At 40.5% G+C, this 21839-nt stretch overlaps 1 protein-coding gene across 5 annotated transcripts in view; it reads left to right on the forward strand.

The window, feature by feature from the left end:
- Positions 1-21839, forward strand: part of LOC145392953 (nuclear distribution protein nudE-like 1) — a 451924-nt gene that overhangs the window by 366294 nt on the left and 63791 nt on the right. For 2 of the 5 annotated variants that reach the window (XM_080267243.1, XM_080267245.1), the window contains exon 7: positions 5461-5549. The exons of 2 other annotated variants lie outside the window; for them this stretch is intronic. In XM_080267243.1, coding sequence (XP_080123369.1) covers positions 5461-5549 — 89 coding nt within the window. Of the gene's footprint in view, positions 1-5460; positions 5554-21839 lie in introns of those variants that run through there. One more of the 5 variants, XM_080267244.1, reaches the window with a different exon arrangement.

A 21839-nucleotide genomic window follows, 5' to 3' on the forward strand; every position in this document is an offset into this window, starting at 1 on the left:
CTGTCCCTCCAACATCATCCAAGCTTCACTTCCACACATTAGAGTTGGTATCATAGTACTGTCATGCAGGAACTTTTTCAGTTCCATGCTCACTTCCCTGTTTCTTATCACTGCTTTCAAGGAACCAGCAACCTTTCTTCCTTGATGTACCCTTCCAGGCACTTCACTGTCTAAACTTCCATCCTTACTTATCACACTGCCTAAACACACTCACATTTTCCATTTCTTCCTCATCCAACCTCACTGTATATTCATTGACTTCATCTCTCTCAAAGACCATAACTTTACTCTTCCCTACATTTACTTTTAGATTCCATTTCATATACACTCTCCCAAACTCATTAACCGAGCCTTGCAGCTCCCCTTCGTCATCACCAAATAACACAGTATCAACAAACAACAGTACAGGGAGTTTCCATACACTGCCCTCTCTCATTAGGGCAGTATATCATACTGAAGTTAAATTGAATAGAGTTGTTTTAAACTAACATAACTTCCCACTGTAAGCTAGTTATCAATTAACCCCTAACCGCTGGGTGTCGGTCGGATCTGTCATGAAATCGGTAGCCGGGTGGCGGCTGGTGTCGATCCGAACAACATTGGTTTTCGCTCCTCAGTTTGAAGTGGCCACGACTTTATCTCATCACCAAAAGCTAGGGAGGGACTCTTACCAGCTAAGCCAACCATATCTCAGTCATCTCTCTGACTTTTCTTGGTGTAAGACGATCTTTTCTTAATCCTTCTCATCAATTCTGTTCCCGCGTCATTTGGATTTTGTCTCATCCACCCCTGCCAAGGATACTAGAAAAGGACTAAGTGATAATGCTATAGGGCATGCCATGGACACCACTGTGTCTAGTTTATTTAGTAAGGAAGAAGTTATCACGCTGAAAGCAAAGCCATGATCGGTGCCGAGGGCAGACGCACAAACACATCCTGTTCTCACAGCAAAAATGAGTTTTCTTCCTCAAGTCATTACTCATCAATGCAATGACCTACAGGCCTGGAGATACTTTCATGCGCAAGAAAAAGGGTTGTGAGTAATACAGTATGGCCTTTAATTTGTTTCCCTAACTGCTGTACGGTGGAATTTCGAATTTCGATGGTTCAGAATTTGACAATTCGAATTTCGATGCGTTGTGGAGTGGTCCACCTACCTCACTTTTCTATCCAAAATCACGTTTTTCGATGCTCTCAGGGCCAGACTCCAACCAAAACAAGCAAAGATAATATTTTTCATGCGAACCAAAATGCTAGAAGTGAAGGAAGATTATAAGAAAAAGTATGATCCTAACCTAGTATGTGACATGTGTCAATCAACATCAACATCATTTATTCATATGTGAAGCATACGAAAATATGGTTCCGAGACAATTCACCGTCAAGTCAGTTTACCGTCAGATAATTCCCCGTCAAAACATGGACGCAGCCAAAGGAGAAATGGCAATACAGGAATGGGCAGAAGTACACCAAGTACAGTCACTACTCGTTTTATGATGGGGTTACGTCAGGTCATACCTTATCGTATATAGATGTTATCGTAAATTGGGAGATTGAAACACATTATAAAAGGAGGGTTACGTCAGCTCAACTTCCCAATGTTGCCTAACCAAGACTGAATCATAAAGGACAACCCACCTTCATTCCTTTCTGTGTTGGTCCAAGTCGTCTCCAAGTCGTCCCCCCCGAGGCTGGGGGACAGCTTGTGCTTACAGGCACTAGTGTTCAGCCTCTGATTCAGACAGAAACAGGTTAGGGGGAGGGGAATCCAGCTCATACCTGCACCAACCTTAGCACTGGGGCCCATTCCTGCACCAACCATAGCATTGGGGCCTACACTGGCACTGACTTTACCACTGAGCACAGAAATCCACAGTACTGTTCAGTAATTCACCAAAAGAAACGCTATCACACGCAGGCAGAGTTACTCACATACAGTAAACAGTTGCAACAACACAATACAGTACAGTAATCACACGCGTAAAGGTGGCCTGGTGCTAAACAATGTCTACTGTTGTACAATGTTTGGCTGAGAGGTGATGATAAAAGGGGGGCACACATGAACAAATTGAAAAGACAGGGCTTTGAAGGGGTGGCAGGACCTGAACCATAACAATGCGCTGCACGCCGGGGCCGCCATCTTGCTTGAGACAAGTGACGGTAACCTTGCGTGTGCCTGGTGCTTTCTGATGGTAAAATTGTCATAGCGGGTAATTTATCGTAAATCGGATTTTGGGGTGGAACTTTTCTAATATCGTTGTAGCAAATTACCGTAAACCGAATCAATGTAAAACGAGTAGCGACTGTATACACTTGCTGACAAGGTGATATACACTTGCTGATACTATGGCAATACAGTGCAGAACTACAGTTGCTTAACCATAATTATAGTTCATAAAATTTACAGGGGATATGGGCAAAAAATCATGATTTTACGTAGTTAGGTTTGGAGGCCTCGGACCCAAACTAATTTTCCCTATGAGGGGTTCAGTTTAAATTTCAATTATTTGAATTTCACGGTGATTTTTAGGCACCCATGCCCGTCGAAATTCGAAATTCTACTGTACTTTTCGAGATATTAAGGTCTGAAAACAGGCTATTTTCAGGAAAATTCCTGTAGTGATTTAATTATGCTGCTATAAGTAACCCAGCGTGGAGGGGTTAAAGAAATATTGAAACAGCTTAGTTAATAATTGAAATATAATGATAAGGTTGGAGAGTATGTCAGGGAGAATTGTGTGTCATGGGAGGAAGGGTTTTAATAGTGTAGGGACGTGAATGTTTCAAGGTCCTTTTGTCTAGGTGTCTCTTCCCACTATTCAGCATTGGGCAATAGATAGTTAGACTGAATTTACAAAGGGCAGCTCACAGGAGGATGCATTTTCTTAGGAGGAGTTATTACATATAGCTTGCTTCCTCTTAAGGAGTCCCCACATTGAGGTTGGCCAAAATACAGGTGATGTTGTCTGTGGAGAGTGGAAACTGAACCAAGTGCCAACAGTTGTTGGATGCTGTTGCAAAAGGAACTACTACAGAATAAGGATAGTGTGGCCTGGGATTCTATTATTCAGGACACTCCTCACAGGATTTCAGCATCAGACAGTAGTGGGATAGAAATATTTTGGAACTCCATAGCACAAGAACATAGAACTTATAATGAGGACATAAATATGCTGCACATGTTGTAAAAAACAAGTGCATCATTCATTACAGCTGTGATAAGAAATGGTTTGAGGAATATGCAAGTACAGGTAGTTCCTACAAAATGTCTAGGAAAATACTGAACTTAAGTGATACTCAGGCATCTCATTCATAGGTGAGGGGTTATTAGCACAAAAAACATTTGTACTTCATAGTATCTCTTGTACGAGTTATAATCATTATTAAGGGAAAGAGTGTTGCAGCAGCTCAATAGCTGCTTAATGTTGACACAGACTAGAGAAAGGCATATTGACACTGTTTGTGGGATGGCAGTTCAGATAAAACTTGAAGAGTAACCTATAATATAGGCCATTCTTCTGTATCTCTATATTATACAGATACAGAAGGGTAGAATGAGATGAAATAATAGATTACATTGTAATTATTTATTTATTTTTTTTTTTAATTAAAAACAATGAAATGTAATGTAGCTGTTGACCAAAAGACTAGCAACCAATAACTTTTGCAACCATGCTTTTCTCATAACAGTGGCTGAAGCTGTTGGAATGTCAACTAACGCAACTGCATTTCTTGTTGCTATAACCTCTAACTTATAACAGTCCAGTAGCCTGTATTGTGCCCAATACTCTAGGGATGAAACATTTTTAAGAGTTGAAATTTAATACTTTAATATTCTCCTGTATGTTATTCATATCATAAATATCAAATTAATTTGTGTAAATAATAATCAGGAGAAATTACAGATATGCAGTATGCAGAAATATAACAGTAATGAGGAAGTTCTAGAGACCCATGCCTGTGAGAATATGACCCTTTCTTTCATCCTTGGTAGTGCTGGCCAGTTAATGATGGAATGGGGCAGTGATACAGAGTAGGACAGATTTTTCGTAATGCAAACTGTAAATGTTCCCTTTTCTAATTTACCCTTATTTGTATGTCATCATTCTGACTCTGTTTCAGGTATTTTTAAAAGAGGTAGGTAGGATCCAGAAACAGGAAAAAATGAAAACAGTAGGAGAAATAATATTGGAGCATCCATCAATTAAGAAAGCCACAATTCATTCAGTCATCATTCAGACCTCCACAGTTTTCTAATTTACAGGTATATGTACATTAGTTTCAAATTACAGCTTATTGTATCACATTTTCTCTGTAGATTGCGACAGTTGAACTCGTAATTCACCCCGATCATTAGGCACAACTTAGAAGATTATGATGTTTGAGATATTGTAATAAAAAGTTGGATCTTGCTGTAAGTACCAATTTTTTGCATTCCATTGCTCTTGCAAAATCATTTCATAGCCTGAATGCATATTACATTTGACTGTCATAATTTGAATCTGTGTATTAAAGAACTGTGGCTGAAATTATGTCATTTTAGGAGTCAGAGACACATAACCTGCGTAAGGTAACATTAGTCATCCGATGGTCATCAGTATATATTGTAATGCTATTGACCAGAGGTACTGTTTAAGGTTGCAAGATAATGTGCCATGCACTCCAGTTTGAATCCATGAGAGATGATAAAAAATTTATCAGTCATGTAATTCTGTCATGGGATGTAGGTTGGATGTCTGTCCTGAAATATTCTGGATTATTACTGTATATCTTTGCTTTTGACTGCTACCTACACCTTGATTCCAGTCAATCCTTGGTTTCCTTTGCACCTTTTCAGGATGTAGGGGCCTGAGCTTCAGGTACCATAGTCCAGAAGATTTGACTTCTTCTATCCAATGAGATCTAGTATTTTAAATTTTGTTTTTACTACAGCATCTCCAGACAATTGTAGTCAGCTTTGAAAAGAGTGAATTAGGTAGTATAGATATGGCCTTCTTTTACCTCTTCCAGTTTCAGTAAAACGGTCTTGGAGCAAGAAGAATAAAAAATAAATAATGTCACAAGACTGAAAGAGTTAAGAGTAGGTGACCAGTCTATGCCTCTGGTGGCATTTAATATTCAGATAACAAACAACCTCCAGCCATTTCACAGGAAATAAGACTAGTCCACAAAGCACAAATTTCACCCCAAAGGGTATGTTAGACCACAAGATCATCAGGTATCTTAAGGTGCCAATACCTCAAAGTGGTACAAAGGAAATTGATATTATTGGATGTCCCAATATTACATCAACCTACCAGCCCAGTTAAGAACAAGGAAGATTTATTACTGTATTAGTAGACCCAATTTAAAGAGCTGTTAGTGTGACCCATACACCCACAAGTGGTACATATGGGATTGGATGTGTAGTGTAGTGGTGTAGTTGCTAGTAGTTTGAGAGACAGCTGGGTTGTGTAACAGGCTCTGGAGTCCCGTCTGGCCTCGTGCCGCACGCTGGTGAAGGAGCAGCAACGGCCCCTCAGCCTACCTCCAGGCAACCACTCTGCCAGGTAACACACTAATGGACTCACATGCACCTCTTGCATCACACTTTTTTGTCGCTTAACAAGTCTTGTATTTCTCAATCTGCATGATGCTTTGTTTTGAATTTTGCATGTTGTCATGTTTGGAATTTGCATTATGTCTTTCCCCATGTATGTGATGGCTTTTACTGCATGACTTTTTTTATAAATACTTTGCCATTCACTGTATATCATTGTTATTGTCTCCAGTGAATTTTTTCCCTTGTGAGATACTGTTGCTTGTGGATGGCCAAAATGTCTCCAGGTTCTTATGTCTCTCTCTCTCTCTCTCTCTTTCTTTTTTTTTTTTGCCACATCTCTTCCTCTTCCTTCTCACACCAGTCATCTTTTTTCTCCTCTGTCACCAGTGTACAGTCAATCATCGTGTAATGCTGTCAGTAGGGACCGGACAAGGACTGTGCTACTCAAACACGTTACTGAAACAATATGTTTGCATGTACAGTGGAGTCTCATCCTAAATTCTTTCAACCGTAATATGCCATTAACCATAAGTTTTACTAAAACGTTCTCATTTCGATTAACCGCAAAAATCTGAAATCTATACGAAAATTCAAACACGGCGGGCTTGTTTGGCTTGTTTCGTACCACTAGCGAAACAAGCCTGCTAGCGAGTTGCCCACTCCCTCACCTGCATCCGCCACCTCGGAAGATTTGGATGATGTGGGAGATGAGGTGGATGATGGGGAAATGATTGAATAAGGAAACAAAAAATATGAAAAAACAGTTGGGTTTAAGACTTTATTTGTTTGAATTGCTTACAGTGAATTATGTAATTGTTATGGTGAAGGTTTATTTAAGTTTATTTGAGTGGAGATGACAGTTACAAAAGTGCAGTTACATACATAGTTACTAAAGTGTATTAAGTGTTTTGGTGATGGTTGAGTGGCTTTTGGGGTGCTGGTGGTGGACTAGACGTCGCCAGAAATGGGTGATAGGTGAGTACAGTACTGCTTCCTTGTATCCTACATATTATTACAGTATCTTTTATCCAAAAAAATCGATTAAACGAAACTTTGAAAGTCTCATGATTTTCGGATAAAAGAGTCTCCATTGTATAATGGTACAGTGTGTTCTGGTGATATTTCAAAATTCTCATTTGTACTACTTCTTACCACCCTACCATACATAAATTACCCCTTCCTTATACCCACCATCAAGTTAAACACTGAAAGAGATGTAACTATTGTAAGTAAGAATATAAATGGTATTAAAATAGCATTAACAAAAATAGCTATTGTAATTAAGAATATAAATGGTATTAAAATAGTATCAACAAAAGTTAAGCTGGATACTCGTGTGTTATTGATGCCTAGCTCTGTGGCACTCTCCCCTCACCCCGGCTCCCAATGTTGTTGTCATTGTTGAGATGTTGCCATTCCTGCATTTCCTTCTTCAGCATTTGAGTCAAATCCTTCATAGTCCAGGGCTAAAGCAGTGGAGCTGACTTTGTCATCTGGTGCTTTCCTTCACACCATGCTTTTTTACCATTTCTGCCTATTGCATTCCCTACCGTAACTCCTTTACCATCTCATACTTCTGGGCATACATGAAAATGCACTGCTTTCTGGGTGGCTGGGGCTAATCATGTGGCATGACTAAGAGTCAGTGTCCTTTCTCAGCACTCAAAAACACAAAAAAATCTTGCAGCACAGCACGGGTAGTACTCGGTGAGACGCAAGAAAGGATTGAGTGTGCCCAGGACAAGTTCCCAGATGTAAGCCAGCCAATCATGGCGAATCTGGCGGGTAACATCACTATGCGCGACTTTCAAATTGCATCACCAGGTCAGCTTGCTTCCCATGTAAGCTCAAGGTCTCCCTCATGTTGATTATGACCTGTTGATTTATGCTGACCGTGTTAAAACAAAGACACATTACTCAACTGCGCGTTACTCAAGGATTGACTGTACTGTACTGTTTTATTGCTGTATATCACAAATAGTCTCCTTTTCCTTTTCCTTTGTTCCCACCAGTATATAGTTTTTATTCTTCTACACCGCATACTCCCTTTTCATCTCGGCATTACATATTTCACACTCATGTATTTGATTTACATTGCCCAACACATTTGTTTGCACATCAGGGTGACAAGTTATGAATTTGTACAAGTACTGCACTTTGGCTTTGATAATTAAAAATCAGCCACTGTAAAAATTTAATTTTCATTAGGATATTAAAAAATTATTTCATCGTAATTAGTTCTCCTGAGCAGTAATTTCATTGTACTTGTGAAGTCTTTCACTATCAGGGCTTTCAGAATGTTTCCTTTCTTTGCCATTATATTAAGATGCATTGGGCTTTTGATGTATGATTGGATTCCTTGACTGTTTTCATCAGAAAGAGCCATCTTTGGCTGCAGATCATTTGCAGATTACTGTACAAGTCAAAAATTATTCACAGTTGTTTTTGTTGTTGTTGTTGATCAACCCCAGTCTGTTTAACCAAGCATACCCATGAACTACTGGCAAGCAGCTGCCCCCACAAGGCTATCCCGTTCAGTGAACTGATGTTCCTTTGCGGCTGACAGCACCTCACCACAGCGAGGTGTGGAGAACAGTGGAAGTTTGGTTCCTGGATGGATGCTGCATTTTTGTCTCTCCTGTGGTTAAGAGGGGCTCCATAGCAGGCTTTGCTTCCCTCGAGAATTTGGTTATATGGTTACTATTCTGTACTGTAAATGGTTTCCTGGGTTACAGAAAACGATTAGGCTTATCACTCGGTATAGAGCTATCTGAAATCGAAAGAAAAGTAATTAAAAAGTGACAGGAATGAATAGACATGGGAAGAAAGAAGGCCAGACAGAGATATCACGATAAGGGTGAAGGAAGAAGTAGGCAGTCTACATTGAGTGGGTGATGGTCGCCACCACTTACCATCTCACATTTGTATTAAAAAGATTAACTGAGATTATAATTCAAAGTGCTTCCTGTTCCAAAAATCCAAGAGGCTTTTCAGTAGCTGAATTTGTATACCTGTTAATACCAAGTGTAAGGTAGAAGTTGCCCTTTTTGTAAAGAACTTATAACACTTAACATACACATAATTATTGAACATTGGTTGATTTGCATGTTTTCATTAAACTTCAGTATAACCAGATCATATAGAATCCAGTTGCTGTGTGAAGTGTCATTGAAAAGTTAAGATAATAGTCTCACCAGTGTGTAACGAGTGGCCAGTGATTCATGCTTTTGTTTGTCATGCATCAGCCATGCTTTTAGTTAGCATGTGTCATTGAATGACACAATATCACATATTTTTTGCGCCATAGCAAAGACACAGGATTATGTGACCCTGCTACCAATGGTATTTTGTAGCACTCAAAAAGATGTTGCAGATTCTGCTTCAAGCTTGGCAGGACTACAACAGAAACAGTATAATTTCAAGAGTGTATGGTGATCAAGTTGTGAGCAAGGTTACTCTTTGTAGATAGTTTATCTATCTATCTATAGCCAGATGACATAATCCTGTAAGGGGTGGCCGTTTGTTTTTGAGTTAATTGCATTATTGGGAGGTGCACAAACCCTCCACCAGCCCACTTGATAGTTTAACCAGATCAAAAGACAATCCTCAGTGATGCTTAAAAGGAATATTATGTCATTTCGTCTTTCAGCCTGTTTGATCAGTGTTAGTCAGATCCAGTGTCCTTAACATGGGTTACAGATGTGACCTAGAAAACAAAAAACATCTCTTGTTGGATGCCACCAGTGTTACTGAGACCCAGAGTAGCTTTGAGTCAAGACTGCAAGCAAAGGTGATGTTGCCCACAGTTTTTGACATGAAAGAGTTGTGAGCACAGATTTTTTCCCCAGATATATTATTGTTTATGCAGCTCAGAAAGTGGGAGTGAAATGCATAGATGAATATGATTTGAGCTTAAAGCAGGTTTATGTTTACATTACACAATTTATTGTTTTCCACAGAGATACAGGCATTTAGAATATTTTGTTATAAAAAGGGAGAGTGAGATGCATAGCTGGAAATGAAGAAAACCAAAAGTAGGCAACTAGCAGGTTGGCAGAAAATTGCTGCCAGTGATACATAGCAGAAAGAGCAGATTTTTTTTTTTTTTTTTCTTCCTGCAGTGGAAGTAAGCAGTTCCCAGCTTTCAAAAAAAAAAAAAAGAAAAGAAAAAAAAAAAAGTTTATAATAAAAACTCCTAAAAAAATTCCATTGATAATGAGAGAGTATTGTATTATATATATATATGTATATACAGGTCTCCCTCGTTTTACGCTGTATCGTTTTATGATATTTCGCATTTACGATCCTTATACTTTAGTACCAAGTGTTCATTTTACAATTGAGCTCCCTTGCATTTACAATTGGACGTGGAAATCACGTGCTCACAGGCAGATCAGCTGAGAGTTGCATGGCATACCCGCCCAAACCTCCACCTCCACCACCTCTCATTCTCCTGATTCATACACCCCTGCCACCCAAACCTCCACCACCTCTGCTTCCTGCCTCTCCACCTCTTGTGTTGACGAGTGATGGGCTTTGGCCCAGGATGTCACCTGGCATCGGAGGAGACATTAAGGCATTACATCCTCCAGCCTTGGGGGGGACCTACTAAGGATGGACGGAGCTACAGTACAGTAGGAGGGTACATTACAGTACAGTACAGCTGTATTTCATGTTCTATATATTTATCTATTGCCAGACGCCTCAATCCCGTTTGGGGTGGCCACAAACAAATCGCCTCCAAGTCGCCCTGTCCCCCGCCATTTCACTGCCCTGCTCCCAACTCACACCCCCCTCTCTCAAATACCTCTCCACCCCCCTCTCTCATATACCTCTCCACCCCATCCCTCCATCTCATCCTCGGCCTCCCCCTCCCTCTTCCCCCCTCCACCTCACTCACATACACTCTCTTCGTCAGTCTTTCGCCCTCCATCCTCTCCACATGGCCAAACCACCTCAGTGTGTTCCTCATAACGCTTCCTATCACATCCACATCCACACCACAACGCTCCTTTATATCCTCATTCGTCAGCCTGTCTCTCCACGTGACTCCACAGGCTCCTCTTAAATAACTCATTTCCACTGCTCTCACTCTTGACTTGTGTCCTTCCAACAATGTCCAAGCTTCACTTACGTACGTTAGAGTTGGTATCACAATACTGTCATGTAGTAACTTTTTCACTTCCATGCTCACTTCCCTGTTTCTTATCACTGCTTTCAAGGAACCAGCAACCTTTCTTCCCTGCTGTACCCTTTCAAGCACTTCACCCTCCAAACCTCCATCCTTACTCATCACACTACCCAAATACTTAAACGTACTCACATTTTCCAATTCCTCACCATCTAACCTCGCTGTACATTCACTAACTTCACCTCTCTCATGTTGTTTTTGCTATTTCATGTCTTTATGTTTGCAAATGTACATACATATGTGATTCAGATGCACTACAATACATAAAACATCATCATTATTATTGCATATTAGATCACCCGTATGGGTCTTGGGTTCCTTATACATGAGTCCAGGAATGCATCCCTATTTTTCCTATTAAACCTTAATTTCGCTTTACGATATTTCAGTTTATGATTGCCTTTCTAGGAAAGCATACCAATCGTAAAACAAGGGAGACCTGTATATATATACTGGCGACTGACTGGTTGCTTGGAAAGCACAGGCAAATAAGGAATATCAATACCAGAGCTTGTAGGAACATCTTTAATGGTGACGTTTCGCAATATCTCATTGCATCATCAGACCTAAAAATAATAATTTATTTTAGCTGTGGTAAAAATATTTATGTCTTTGATCAAACTTTGCGTTGAAAATAACTAAGAAATATTCTAAGGCAAATGGATATCCTACTTAAGTCATCAAAAAATAAAAACATTCATACACTAAAATGCACAAACCAGTGTAGTAAAAGCAAGAACATTCAGGTAAAATTTCAAGATAAGAATACATTCAAACCTTTAAAAACACAGCAGTTGAACAGATGAACTATTGTCACCGATAGTGGGTTTGTAGAGGTGTGTATAAAGTGTCTCCATGATGGGGAGGTCAGAGCTGTACTGGCTTCTAGCAAGGACTGTGAAGGAGGTTCGCTTGACAGGGTGATCGTGTGTGTGTGAGTGTTGTCTGATGGCACTAAAGGGTGGTTTAGTAACTGGTTTGCCTGTTCGAGCTGATGTACCTAAGTGTTCGTGTATGCGTGTTTTTAGATGTCTCTCTCTTTTTCTGATATATGACGCCTGGCAGCTATTACACGTATATCTGTAAACAACAGAGGACTCTAGATGCATGGGTGCTTTATCTTTGATTCTGAAGAGAGTACCTATTTTTCTCGTACTGAAAATGACTCTGAACTCTATTTGTGGAAATGTGTTTCTCAGGTGAAAACTATGTTTACCTCTGTAATCGAGCTTAAAATAAATAGTGTGGTTCGGGACAGTTTGAACTTTTTGAGGCACAGGGATTAATAACTTGTTAATAGCTTTGCCAATGTAAAGGTCAGAGAAAAATTTAGGGAACCCATTGTTGTAAAGCATATTTCTTATGTACTCTAATTCCTTATGAAGCTAAAAATAATCTGAACAAATATGGTAGGCTCGGTTAGTCAGAGTTGTTATCAAATTTCGTTTATAATTTATTGGTATGAATGAGCTGAATTTCGTACATAATCCCGTGAATGTTGGTTTCCAGTAGACATTGGTAGTAAAAGTGGTGCCTGTTCTGGTGATATCTATATCTAAAAATGTAAGCTTCTTATCCTTTTCTGTCTCAGCTGTGAATTCTATGTTTGGATGTCTCGAATTAAGGTAGCTTAAAAATTGTGGTATATGATCTGGAGATTTAAAAATTAAAAATGTGTCATCTACATACCTCCTATAAAACAATGGCTTAAAATCATCTGGGCAATATTTAATCCAATTCTTCTCATGGAAGCTTAAGAAAATGATACTTAGTGTTGGGGCAAGGGGGTTTCCCATTGCAACCCCATCAACTTGCCTGTAGGCTTGCTCATTGAATAAAAATATGCAGTCTTTTACCTCTAAATTAAGTAATTTACGCATTTGTTCACTACTAAAACCGGAAACTATGTCATTCTCCTTAAAAAGTTCACTGATGCAAATATCAATAGTCTCATTTAGCGGGATATTGGTAAATAGAGATTTAATATCAAAACTGGCCATAACACAACTGCTATTAACAAGTTATTAACCTCTGTGGCTCAAAAAGTTCAAACTGTCCTGAAACACACTATTTACTTTAAGCTTGATTACAGAGGTAAACATAGTTTTCACCTGAGAAACAAGCTACGCAAACTACTCAGCTACACATTTCCACAAATAGAGTTCAGAGTCATTTTCAGTACAAGAAAAATAGGTACTCTCTTCAGAATCAAAGATAAAGTACCCCTACATCTAGAAGTCCTCTGTTGTTTACAGATATACGTGTGATAGCTGCCAGGCGTCATATATCGGAAAAACAGAGATATCTAAAAACACGCATACACGAACACTTAGGTACATCAGCTCGAACAGGCAAACCAATCACTAAACCACCCTTTAGTGCCATCAGACAACACTCACACACACACGATCACCCTGTCAAGCGAACCTCCTTCACAGTCCTTGCTGGAAGCCAGTACAGCTCTGACCTCCCCATCATGGAGACACTTTATACACACCTCTACAAACCCACTATCGGTGACAATAGTTCATCTGTTCAACTGCTGTATTTTTAAAGGTTTGAATGTATTCTTATCTTGAAATTTTACCTGAATGTTCTTGCTTTTACTACACTGGTTTGTGCTTTTTAGTGTATGAATGTTTTTATTTTTTGATGACTTAAGTAGGATATCCATTTGCCTTAGAATATTTCTTAGTTATTTTCAATGCAAAGTTTGATCAAAGACATAAATATTTTTACCATAGCTAAAATAAATTATTACTTTTAGGTCTGATGATGCAATGAGATATTGCGAAACATCACCATTAAAGATGTTCCTACAAGCCCTGGTATTGATATTCCTTATATATATACAGTATATATATATATATATATATATATATATATATATATATGTATAGGAGGGGACAGGGATAATTTATCCCACATCCTCCTCCAGTATCTGACTTGCACTGTGTGATATCTGGTTGTTCCCCAGATTGAAGACTTGATGAAAGAACATCATTTTGATAGTCTCAAATGATCAGCATGCTGAAGTCAGTGATGAAAGAAGTGTTCCAGAAATTTTTCCATCAGTGACATCAGCATTGGAACAAGTGTGTGTGCACATACAGGAGAGGAGAACTGTGAAGGCGATGCATAATAAGCAGTAAATTAGAATTTGCCAGCCATATTCAGAATTTTTTTTTATCACACCTCATATGTTTCTCCTTGTAACAGTGTTAACTCTCAGCAAGGTATTATGACTAGTAACACAGCTATTGAATTTCCAAAGTTACTTGTGCCCTAATATTTGTCAGTCTGTTGCCATTTGTTTCATTATTGAGTTCATAAAAGACAGCCAAAAACAGTGTGCAATCCAAGTCCATTTATCAAAGCACATTTCTGCTTTTTCCCACTATTCCAAGCTTCCTTTCCCTTACCAGTACTCCCTCCCCTCATTCCAAATCTCTCCCCCTTCATGTACTCCTGCACTTAATTTTTTCTTGTTATTCTGGGTCTTCTTTTTATTCTGACATCAACTTGGTCTCTGCAAGACTTCATACCTTGATCCAAGTTAGTTTGTTGTGACTGATTTTTGTTTCCTCTTACCATTCGGGGTTCCCATTCATCTTGTGCTTCTGCACGGAAGATGGAGGGGCAGAGGGACACAGTAGCACCGATATAACCAGACAGCATGCCCGGTTATACAAACTGTTCAACTCTCTTCCTCTCCATCACAAGGAGGATGGTGGACTTAATCCATTGGTGCATGTTTAGATGAGCCTGGTGCATGTAGCATCTTTTAACTTTTTTATTGGTCTCCCTGTCCGGATTCATGCATCAACTTCATTGGTACAACAATGCATTTGCTTTACATTTGACTGCAGAACTTTACTGCATCCCTTGCTTCTGTGCTGTGACATGTGACAGCAGTTGACCTAAGATGCGGTGTATTTAACATAATCATGCTACCTACCCTATTCTTGATGGTACTGATTTTAGTGTTATAGTGGCATCACACAAGCAGTTAAAACTAACAGTGTATGGCAGATCATCATCATCATTATCATGAAAAGGAAAGAAGGTGAAAGAAACTGTTAGTAGACTGCTCCATGAAATGCACTCCACATTCATTCTCTCATTATTGAAACTTGGTTACTGTTTAGCACTCTTCCACAGGATATGCCATCTTGACCTTTAAGGCAAGATAGGAGGGGAAAATTTTAACAGTGGTCGGTGAAATGTGCCAGTCATATGTATTCACTCATCATTCAAGGCCTCAAAATTGTGTACTCCATCCCACAGGCTGTACCACCTGAACCTTATATTCTAGTTGTCCAAACACTAGTTGTCTAATGGAACTAAACTTGCTGCTTGTTGCCTGACACTGCATCATGTGATGGGTGTCCTTGACAGATGAACTCATGGCATAACTGCCCTTAGTAACAATCCCTCCCTTCATTATACTTAACCCATCTACCTTGTCTTTTGACCTTCCTTCCCTCTTCATCTTGTTTTTCCACAACCTACCATGCCTTTCCACCTTGTCCACCAGTCTCCCTGGTCCCTTCACCTTGTTTTACTTACCTTATCTCAATATCTTATTCTTCTTTAACTTACCTTGTTCCTTCAAGTAATTTTTCATCAACTTGTTATATTCCTGTCCCATGTTGTGGTCTGCTTACCTTTCTCTTTTCCTCCTTCCTCCAGCTTCATCAGAGTATGGAAGACCTTTCTGAAAATTTGACTTTCTAAAATACTGACTTTACTGTATACATACTGTACTAATATACAGTATATATATATATATATATATGAAGTAAAAGCTTGATATAACGGAATAATTCAGCCAACCCCTATTCCATTTTATCAAATATTCCGCCTTTTTAAGCTTCTGTTCCAAAACCATAGATGGAACGGAATTTTCTGGACATTTGCGATTTTTCCCATATTTCTTCCCTAACTCGTGACCTGAAGCCTATACACAGTTGCTACTAAATAGCTGCTTTTGCTGCATACACACATGCTGCCTATGCTAGTCTTAATGATACACACAGAGCAGTCAGAACCCACAATAATAATAATAATACAGTAATAATGACAAATATAACAGTAAAAAACTCACCTCCAAATCAGGGGGATATGACTTGTTTGTAGAATTATGCCTGACATAGCCCTCAAACATGTGTCAGGCATGATGCTTCCCTATTCACTGTCTGATTCTTGACCCCATAGTCGGTCATGATCGTCTTCACTGGTATACCACACTCAATTTTCGAGATTATTTTTAATTTCTGGCCCAGAGAAAGCCTCACCCTTTCCTTTTTTTCCTGCACTTTAGGCATGGGGGGTTGCTGGTAGACTGCGGCAAGGTGAGCGGCCTCCCCCGGCTTGGGACAAAGCAGCTTTTTGCCGCGGCCTGTGACAAAGCCCCGCGCCTTGCGATCGACCGGAAACATTCCGGTGCATCACAATTTTTCCACAGCCACAGACAAACTGGCTTGTTTCTGTTACAGAAACCCGATGCCTCGTGACAGAATGGAAAACTTCTGGAAAGTTACGAGTACTGTACCTTACGGAAAAAAATCTTTCAGTTTTTTCAAGCTTCTGTTTTATCCCGCGTTTGTTATATCAAGCTTTTACTGTGTGTGTGTATATATATATATATACAGTAAAACCTCACTATATCAGACTAGTTGGGGCCCAAGCCAGTATGAAAAAAACGAAAGTCCGATAAAATGACATCTGGACTTTCTCCTCCTCTTATGCATTTATTCTCTCTCTCTCTCTCTCTCTCTCTCTCTCTCTCTCTCTCTCTCTCTCTCTCTCTCTCTCTCCACACACTGGGCACTTCCATTTTACTTCACATATTTTTGTTCTTGTTGTCACCTTCATCTTCACCTTCCTATTACTGTGTGTGTATATATATATATATATATATATATATATATATATATGTATATACAGTAAAACCTCACTATATTGGACTAGTTGGGGCCCAAGCCAGTATGAAAAAAACGAAAGTCCGATAAAACGACATCTGGACTTTCTCCTCTTATGCATTTATTCTCTCTCTCTCTCTCTCTCTCTCTCTCTCTCTCTCTCTCTCTCTCTCTCTCTCTCTCTCCCTCCCTCCACACACTGGGCACTTCCATTTTACTTCACATATTTTTGTTCTTGTTGTCACCTTCATCTTCACCTTCCTATTCATTTTTACCTTTACTTTCAGTTCACTCTGACATTCTCATTCACCTTCATATTCACTTCCATGCTCACATTCACCTACACCTTTACACTCACTTTCACTATCACTCATTTTGAATTTCCATTTCACCTTCTCTTGCAACCTTACTTTCTCACTTTCACATTTACCTTTACAATTACTTTCACTCACCTTCACTTTTGCCCTGCCTGCTTTTACTGTCACATTCACCTCCACTTTCACTCACACCTTCACTTTCACTTTCAACTTTTCTTTCACCTTCACCTTCACTTTTACATTAATTTTCACACTTTTTCACCTTTATTTTCTCCTTGGCCTTTACTTTCACCTTCATCTTCACTTTTACATTCATTTTCACCTTCACTTTCACCATTTTCACCTTCACTTTTGCCTTCCACCTTCACTTTCACTTTCCACCTTCACTTTCACCTTCACTTGCACCTTTGACTTCACTTTTACCTTAACTTTCACTCTCACTTTCATCTTCACTTTCACATTCACCTTAACTTTCACTCACTTTCATCTTCATTTTCATTCACTTTCACCTTCACTTTCACCCTCACTTCCTTCACTTTTACTTTCACCCTCACTTCATTCACCTTCACTTTCACCCTCATTTTCACTTTCCATCTTCACCTTCACCTTTGCTTTCACTTTCACTTGACTTCACTTTCACCTTCACTCACATTCACTTTTACTTTCACCTTCACTTTCACCCTCTTTTTCACCTTCCACCTTCACTTTCACTTTTGACTTCACTCACCTTACACCTTCACTTCCACTTTTACTTTTGACTTCACTTTCACTTGCCTATGCTTTCACTTTCACCTTCCCTTTCACATTCACAGTTACCTTCACTTTCATTTTCACACTGCCTTCACTTTCACCTTCACAATACCTTCACTAACGTTCACATTTACATTCACTTTCACCTGTCTCTTCCGGAGAGAGGGAGGAATATAGAAGGAGAGAGAGAGAGAGGAGGGACCAAGGTTATCCATATCTCCATCATTTGTTTATGCCAAGGGGACGCAACTTGTCATTCCTGTATTTATTCTCTCTCTCTCTCTCTCTCTCTCTCTTGACTTTGACTTTCAGTATTCACTTCTGTGCTCTCTTTCTCCTTCACTTTTACACTCATTTTCACAATTAGTTTCATTGTCAATTTTACCTTTTACCTCTCTCTCTCTCTCTCTCTCACACCAGAGAGAGACCAAGAGGAAGGGAAGGAATGGAGGAGGAAAGAGAGAGGAGGGACTGATGTTCTGGTATCTCCTTCGTTTGTTTGTTTACTCGTTTATTCCAGGAGACAGACTGCTTCAATTTGCCAACTGGCTTTATTGGACTTTTCCTGTTGCATAAGAATTTAGTCCACTTAGCTCCTTGAGTCCGATAAAAGTAAATTCCGCTATATTGAAGTCCGTTATATCGAGGTTATACTATATACATATATATATATATATATATATATATATATATACAGTGGGCCTACAGAGTATGCGTGATCAGAGTGCGTGAATCGCATAGTACACGAGTGACCAAAATCTTAACCATAAAACTTTGAATCCCTAAGTTTACCCCACAATATGCGAGGCAGAGGCATGCAGCAGGCCAAAACTGCTATTTTCCCTAGACTACGTGAACCTCCCCCCCCCCTCACGATGTGCTCATCACAACGTCAGTCGTGATGTAGATGCGCAAAACTTCCCGGGCATTCTACAGCGCAGCGTGGGGGTGGGGCAAGGCTGCGAGGGGCCACACCATAATAGCCAAGACTTGCACATCGTGAGGATAAGCTGTCTCAGGTTACCCTGTCATATACTACGGATGGTTGTTTTTTGTGCTCCCTGCTGCGTTTTCCCTTCTCAGCACCATGCCTCCACCACCACGAGTGAAAAACTGACGCACATCACCAAGGTAGAGATAATCAAGAGAAAAGAGGAGGGGTAAGGGAACTCCGCTATTGGCTAGGTCATGGACCTGGCAGAATCTACAGTGAGGACTGTTTGGAAAAATAGGGAGGCCATCAAGAGACTTGTGAAGATGTATGGGGCATCGGAGCTTGGCAGCCTTTCCCACGTGGGTAATTGTGCAATAATTCTGATGGAGAGATACTTGGCCACCGTCCTTATGAGAAGGGAGAAGGAAGGTGTGCCACTCAACAGTAGATATATCTTGGACCAAACTAAGCTCTTTTATAAGGCAGCATGATGCAAGTTATCTGTGGACAAACCTTTCAGGGCATCAGGTGGATGGTTGCACCATTTTTAACAACACAAGGAACTTCGTCACATAAAACTGTCCAGTGAATGTGCTTCTGTCGACGAGGTAACCGCGAGAGGGTATCCTGCAATATTAAGGGTGATCATTGAAAAAGGACAATACACCAAGGGCCAAGTCTACAGCATCAACGAGACATCAGTATGCTATGAGGCCATGTCAAAATTAACCTACATCGCAAAGGAACAGAAGCAAGCCCCTGGTCGCAAGCTGGACAAGTCAAAGATGATGGTTATGGTGACTGTCAACCTGTCTGGGAGCCACAAGATCCAGCCAGTTGTTGTCCACACAGCTTCACACCCTAGGTGCTGCAAAAACCTCACTAATATGGACGCAAGTGGCATGTACCAGTACAAGTCTGCTAATGGATGGATGACTGGCAACATCATGTCTGCATGACTGACGAAGCACTGCATCCCGGATGCCAGGGATGCAGTGTTGGGAGCTTGGCATCCCTTTCAAGATACTGTTGTTGCTTGACAGTTCACCAAGTCACCCGCTCTACTTCGAAGATAAGCACAAGGATTGTTGTGTTGTGTTTGTGCCACCTAGGATGACGTCACTCATGCAGCCAGTGGATCAAGAACTGATTGCCACTGTGAAACAGTTTTACCACCAACAGGTGTACGACTACCTACGCAGGAAGACCGATACCCAAGTAGAACTTGATGCCCTAGAAGAAGACAACAACATAGATATGGATGATACAGCTGAACCCAACCATCACCACCAGTAGCTGAACCCCCACTCACCTCAGCCAACAAGTCTGTTGTGACATTTTGACATTGTTTTTCAGTAAAGGATGCAGTTGACTTCATCCTACAAGCCTGGGGCAAAATAACCCCTGCAACAGTGAACCATTCGTGGCGACTACTCATGCCTCACTTATGCACGAACCACGGGATGGTCATTCAGCCACTGGTGGAGGCTGAGGCAACCACGCTGACAGCAGCACAAGCTGTACCAGGTTTCAAGGACGTAATGTTGGCAGACATTCGAGAGGCGCACACTGCTAGCGAGGAACAGCCTCCCCAGGAAGTGTTGCATCGAGTAGACAAGGCTGACGCTTAGCCGGAGGCCAGGCTGAGTCAAGTAGAGGAGCATAGTGTGATGGAGGGCGACATAAAACTGTCTTTGTCAAGGATAAGCAAGATCCTTGTGGCAGTGGATAAGCTCAAAGAAGAACTGAAGGAAGAGGAAGTCTTCCAGCAAAGAACGGAGGAGGTTCTCATTAATTTCGACAAAGCCTTCGACTTCCACGCAGACAGGCACAGGCAAGAAATAAACAGGAAGAAGCAGACGCTCATAACTAGTTACACACAGCGGCCTCAAGAAAGGGGAAGTGAGGAACCAGCTACATCGTCTGATCCAGTTCCTGTAGTGGATGAAGAGGATGCAGTGTCAGTTGTGTCAACATTGGTCTTTGAGAGGTTTTTGGCCAAAGTGACTGAGTTAGCGGCTCATGGGGAAGGTGCACAGGAGGAGTCTAGTTATGAGGAGGAAAGTGTTGGTGTGATGGGTAGTGCTGCGGGGGCACTCTAAGTGTGTTGCCATGCCTAGGAACCCCTGGTATTTAAATTCATCAGGCCTGTCGTCAACTGTTTTTAACCCTTTAACCACGGGGCATCACTTTCGTGACGCTTGGGAGCAAGGGATAATACCGCAGGGCGTCACTTTTGTGATTCTGTGTTATTTTGAATTTGCCCGGGCTTTCAAGTGGTCGCTTATATCATCTATCAGTACTGCCAGTGTCCAACACTAGTCAGCATTCCTAATCTCATCTGTACTCCCATCCATTGTTGACAATTTACCCATTTCTCCCTGTTCTTGACTCCCCTCCCTACCTCCCCTCCATTACTCTCTCCTCTCGCCTGCCCAACTGTGCTACGCTAAGTAAATCTTCCCTGGAATTTTCCATTGATTTCATCCATTGAAATAAGCCCTATGCCCTATTCTTATACCAAATAATATATACAAGAAAGAAATAAGGTAAGTGATAGTGCCATACACCTGGAATTGGCTAATTACCACCTGACAACACCTCACGTGCACTCGTTTGCTAATTTTCGCTGTTTATTTCCCCTTGAAATATGCCGTATAATCTATTCTCGTAATAAAAATATATATAAGAAAGGAAGGGAGAAGCCTAAGTGATATTTACATTCACCTGGAACTACCTAATTTATTATATATTGTCTAGATTTCCTGCCAGTCATTTCATAGCGTATATATTAGCAGCTGTCACCCTGCTGACATTGGCAGCATTGCACTCCCCCTAGGCAGGCCACCACACTGTATTCAGTTTACTGTTGTCCTTCAAGGTGAAAGCACGTCAGATTCGCGCCTGCCCAATTCCGCCGCTTTTTAGCCCCATGCAAAGGGCCCTGTGACCTCTACCCCCTACTAAACCTCGTGTGGAAGGAGGTAAAGGGCTAAGTGACTGCTGTGGAATGTGAACTGGCTAATTTGTCAGTGAAAATGATAGACAGTGACTATGATCTATCTGGTGAGTAAAACAGTGCAAGTGGAAATGTAAATAATGTGTAAACAGCAAGTGAAAGCAATGAATGTAAATATAAGTGAACAGTGGAAAATAGTTTTATAAGTTACTGCAAGTGACT

This window comes from Coenobita brevimanus, chromosome 23 (genome assembly GCF_032717465.1).
Source record: "Coenobita brevimanus isolate Jiangsu-jjx chromosome 23, ASM3271746v2, whole genome shotgun sequence".
Lineage (NCBI taxonomy): Eukaryota > Metazoa > Arthropoda > Malacostraca > Decapoda > Coenobitidae > Coenobita > Coenobita brevimanus.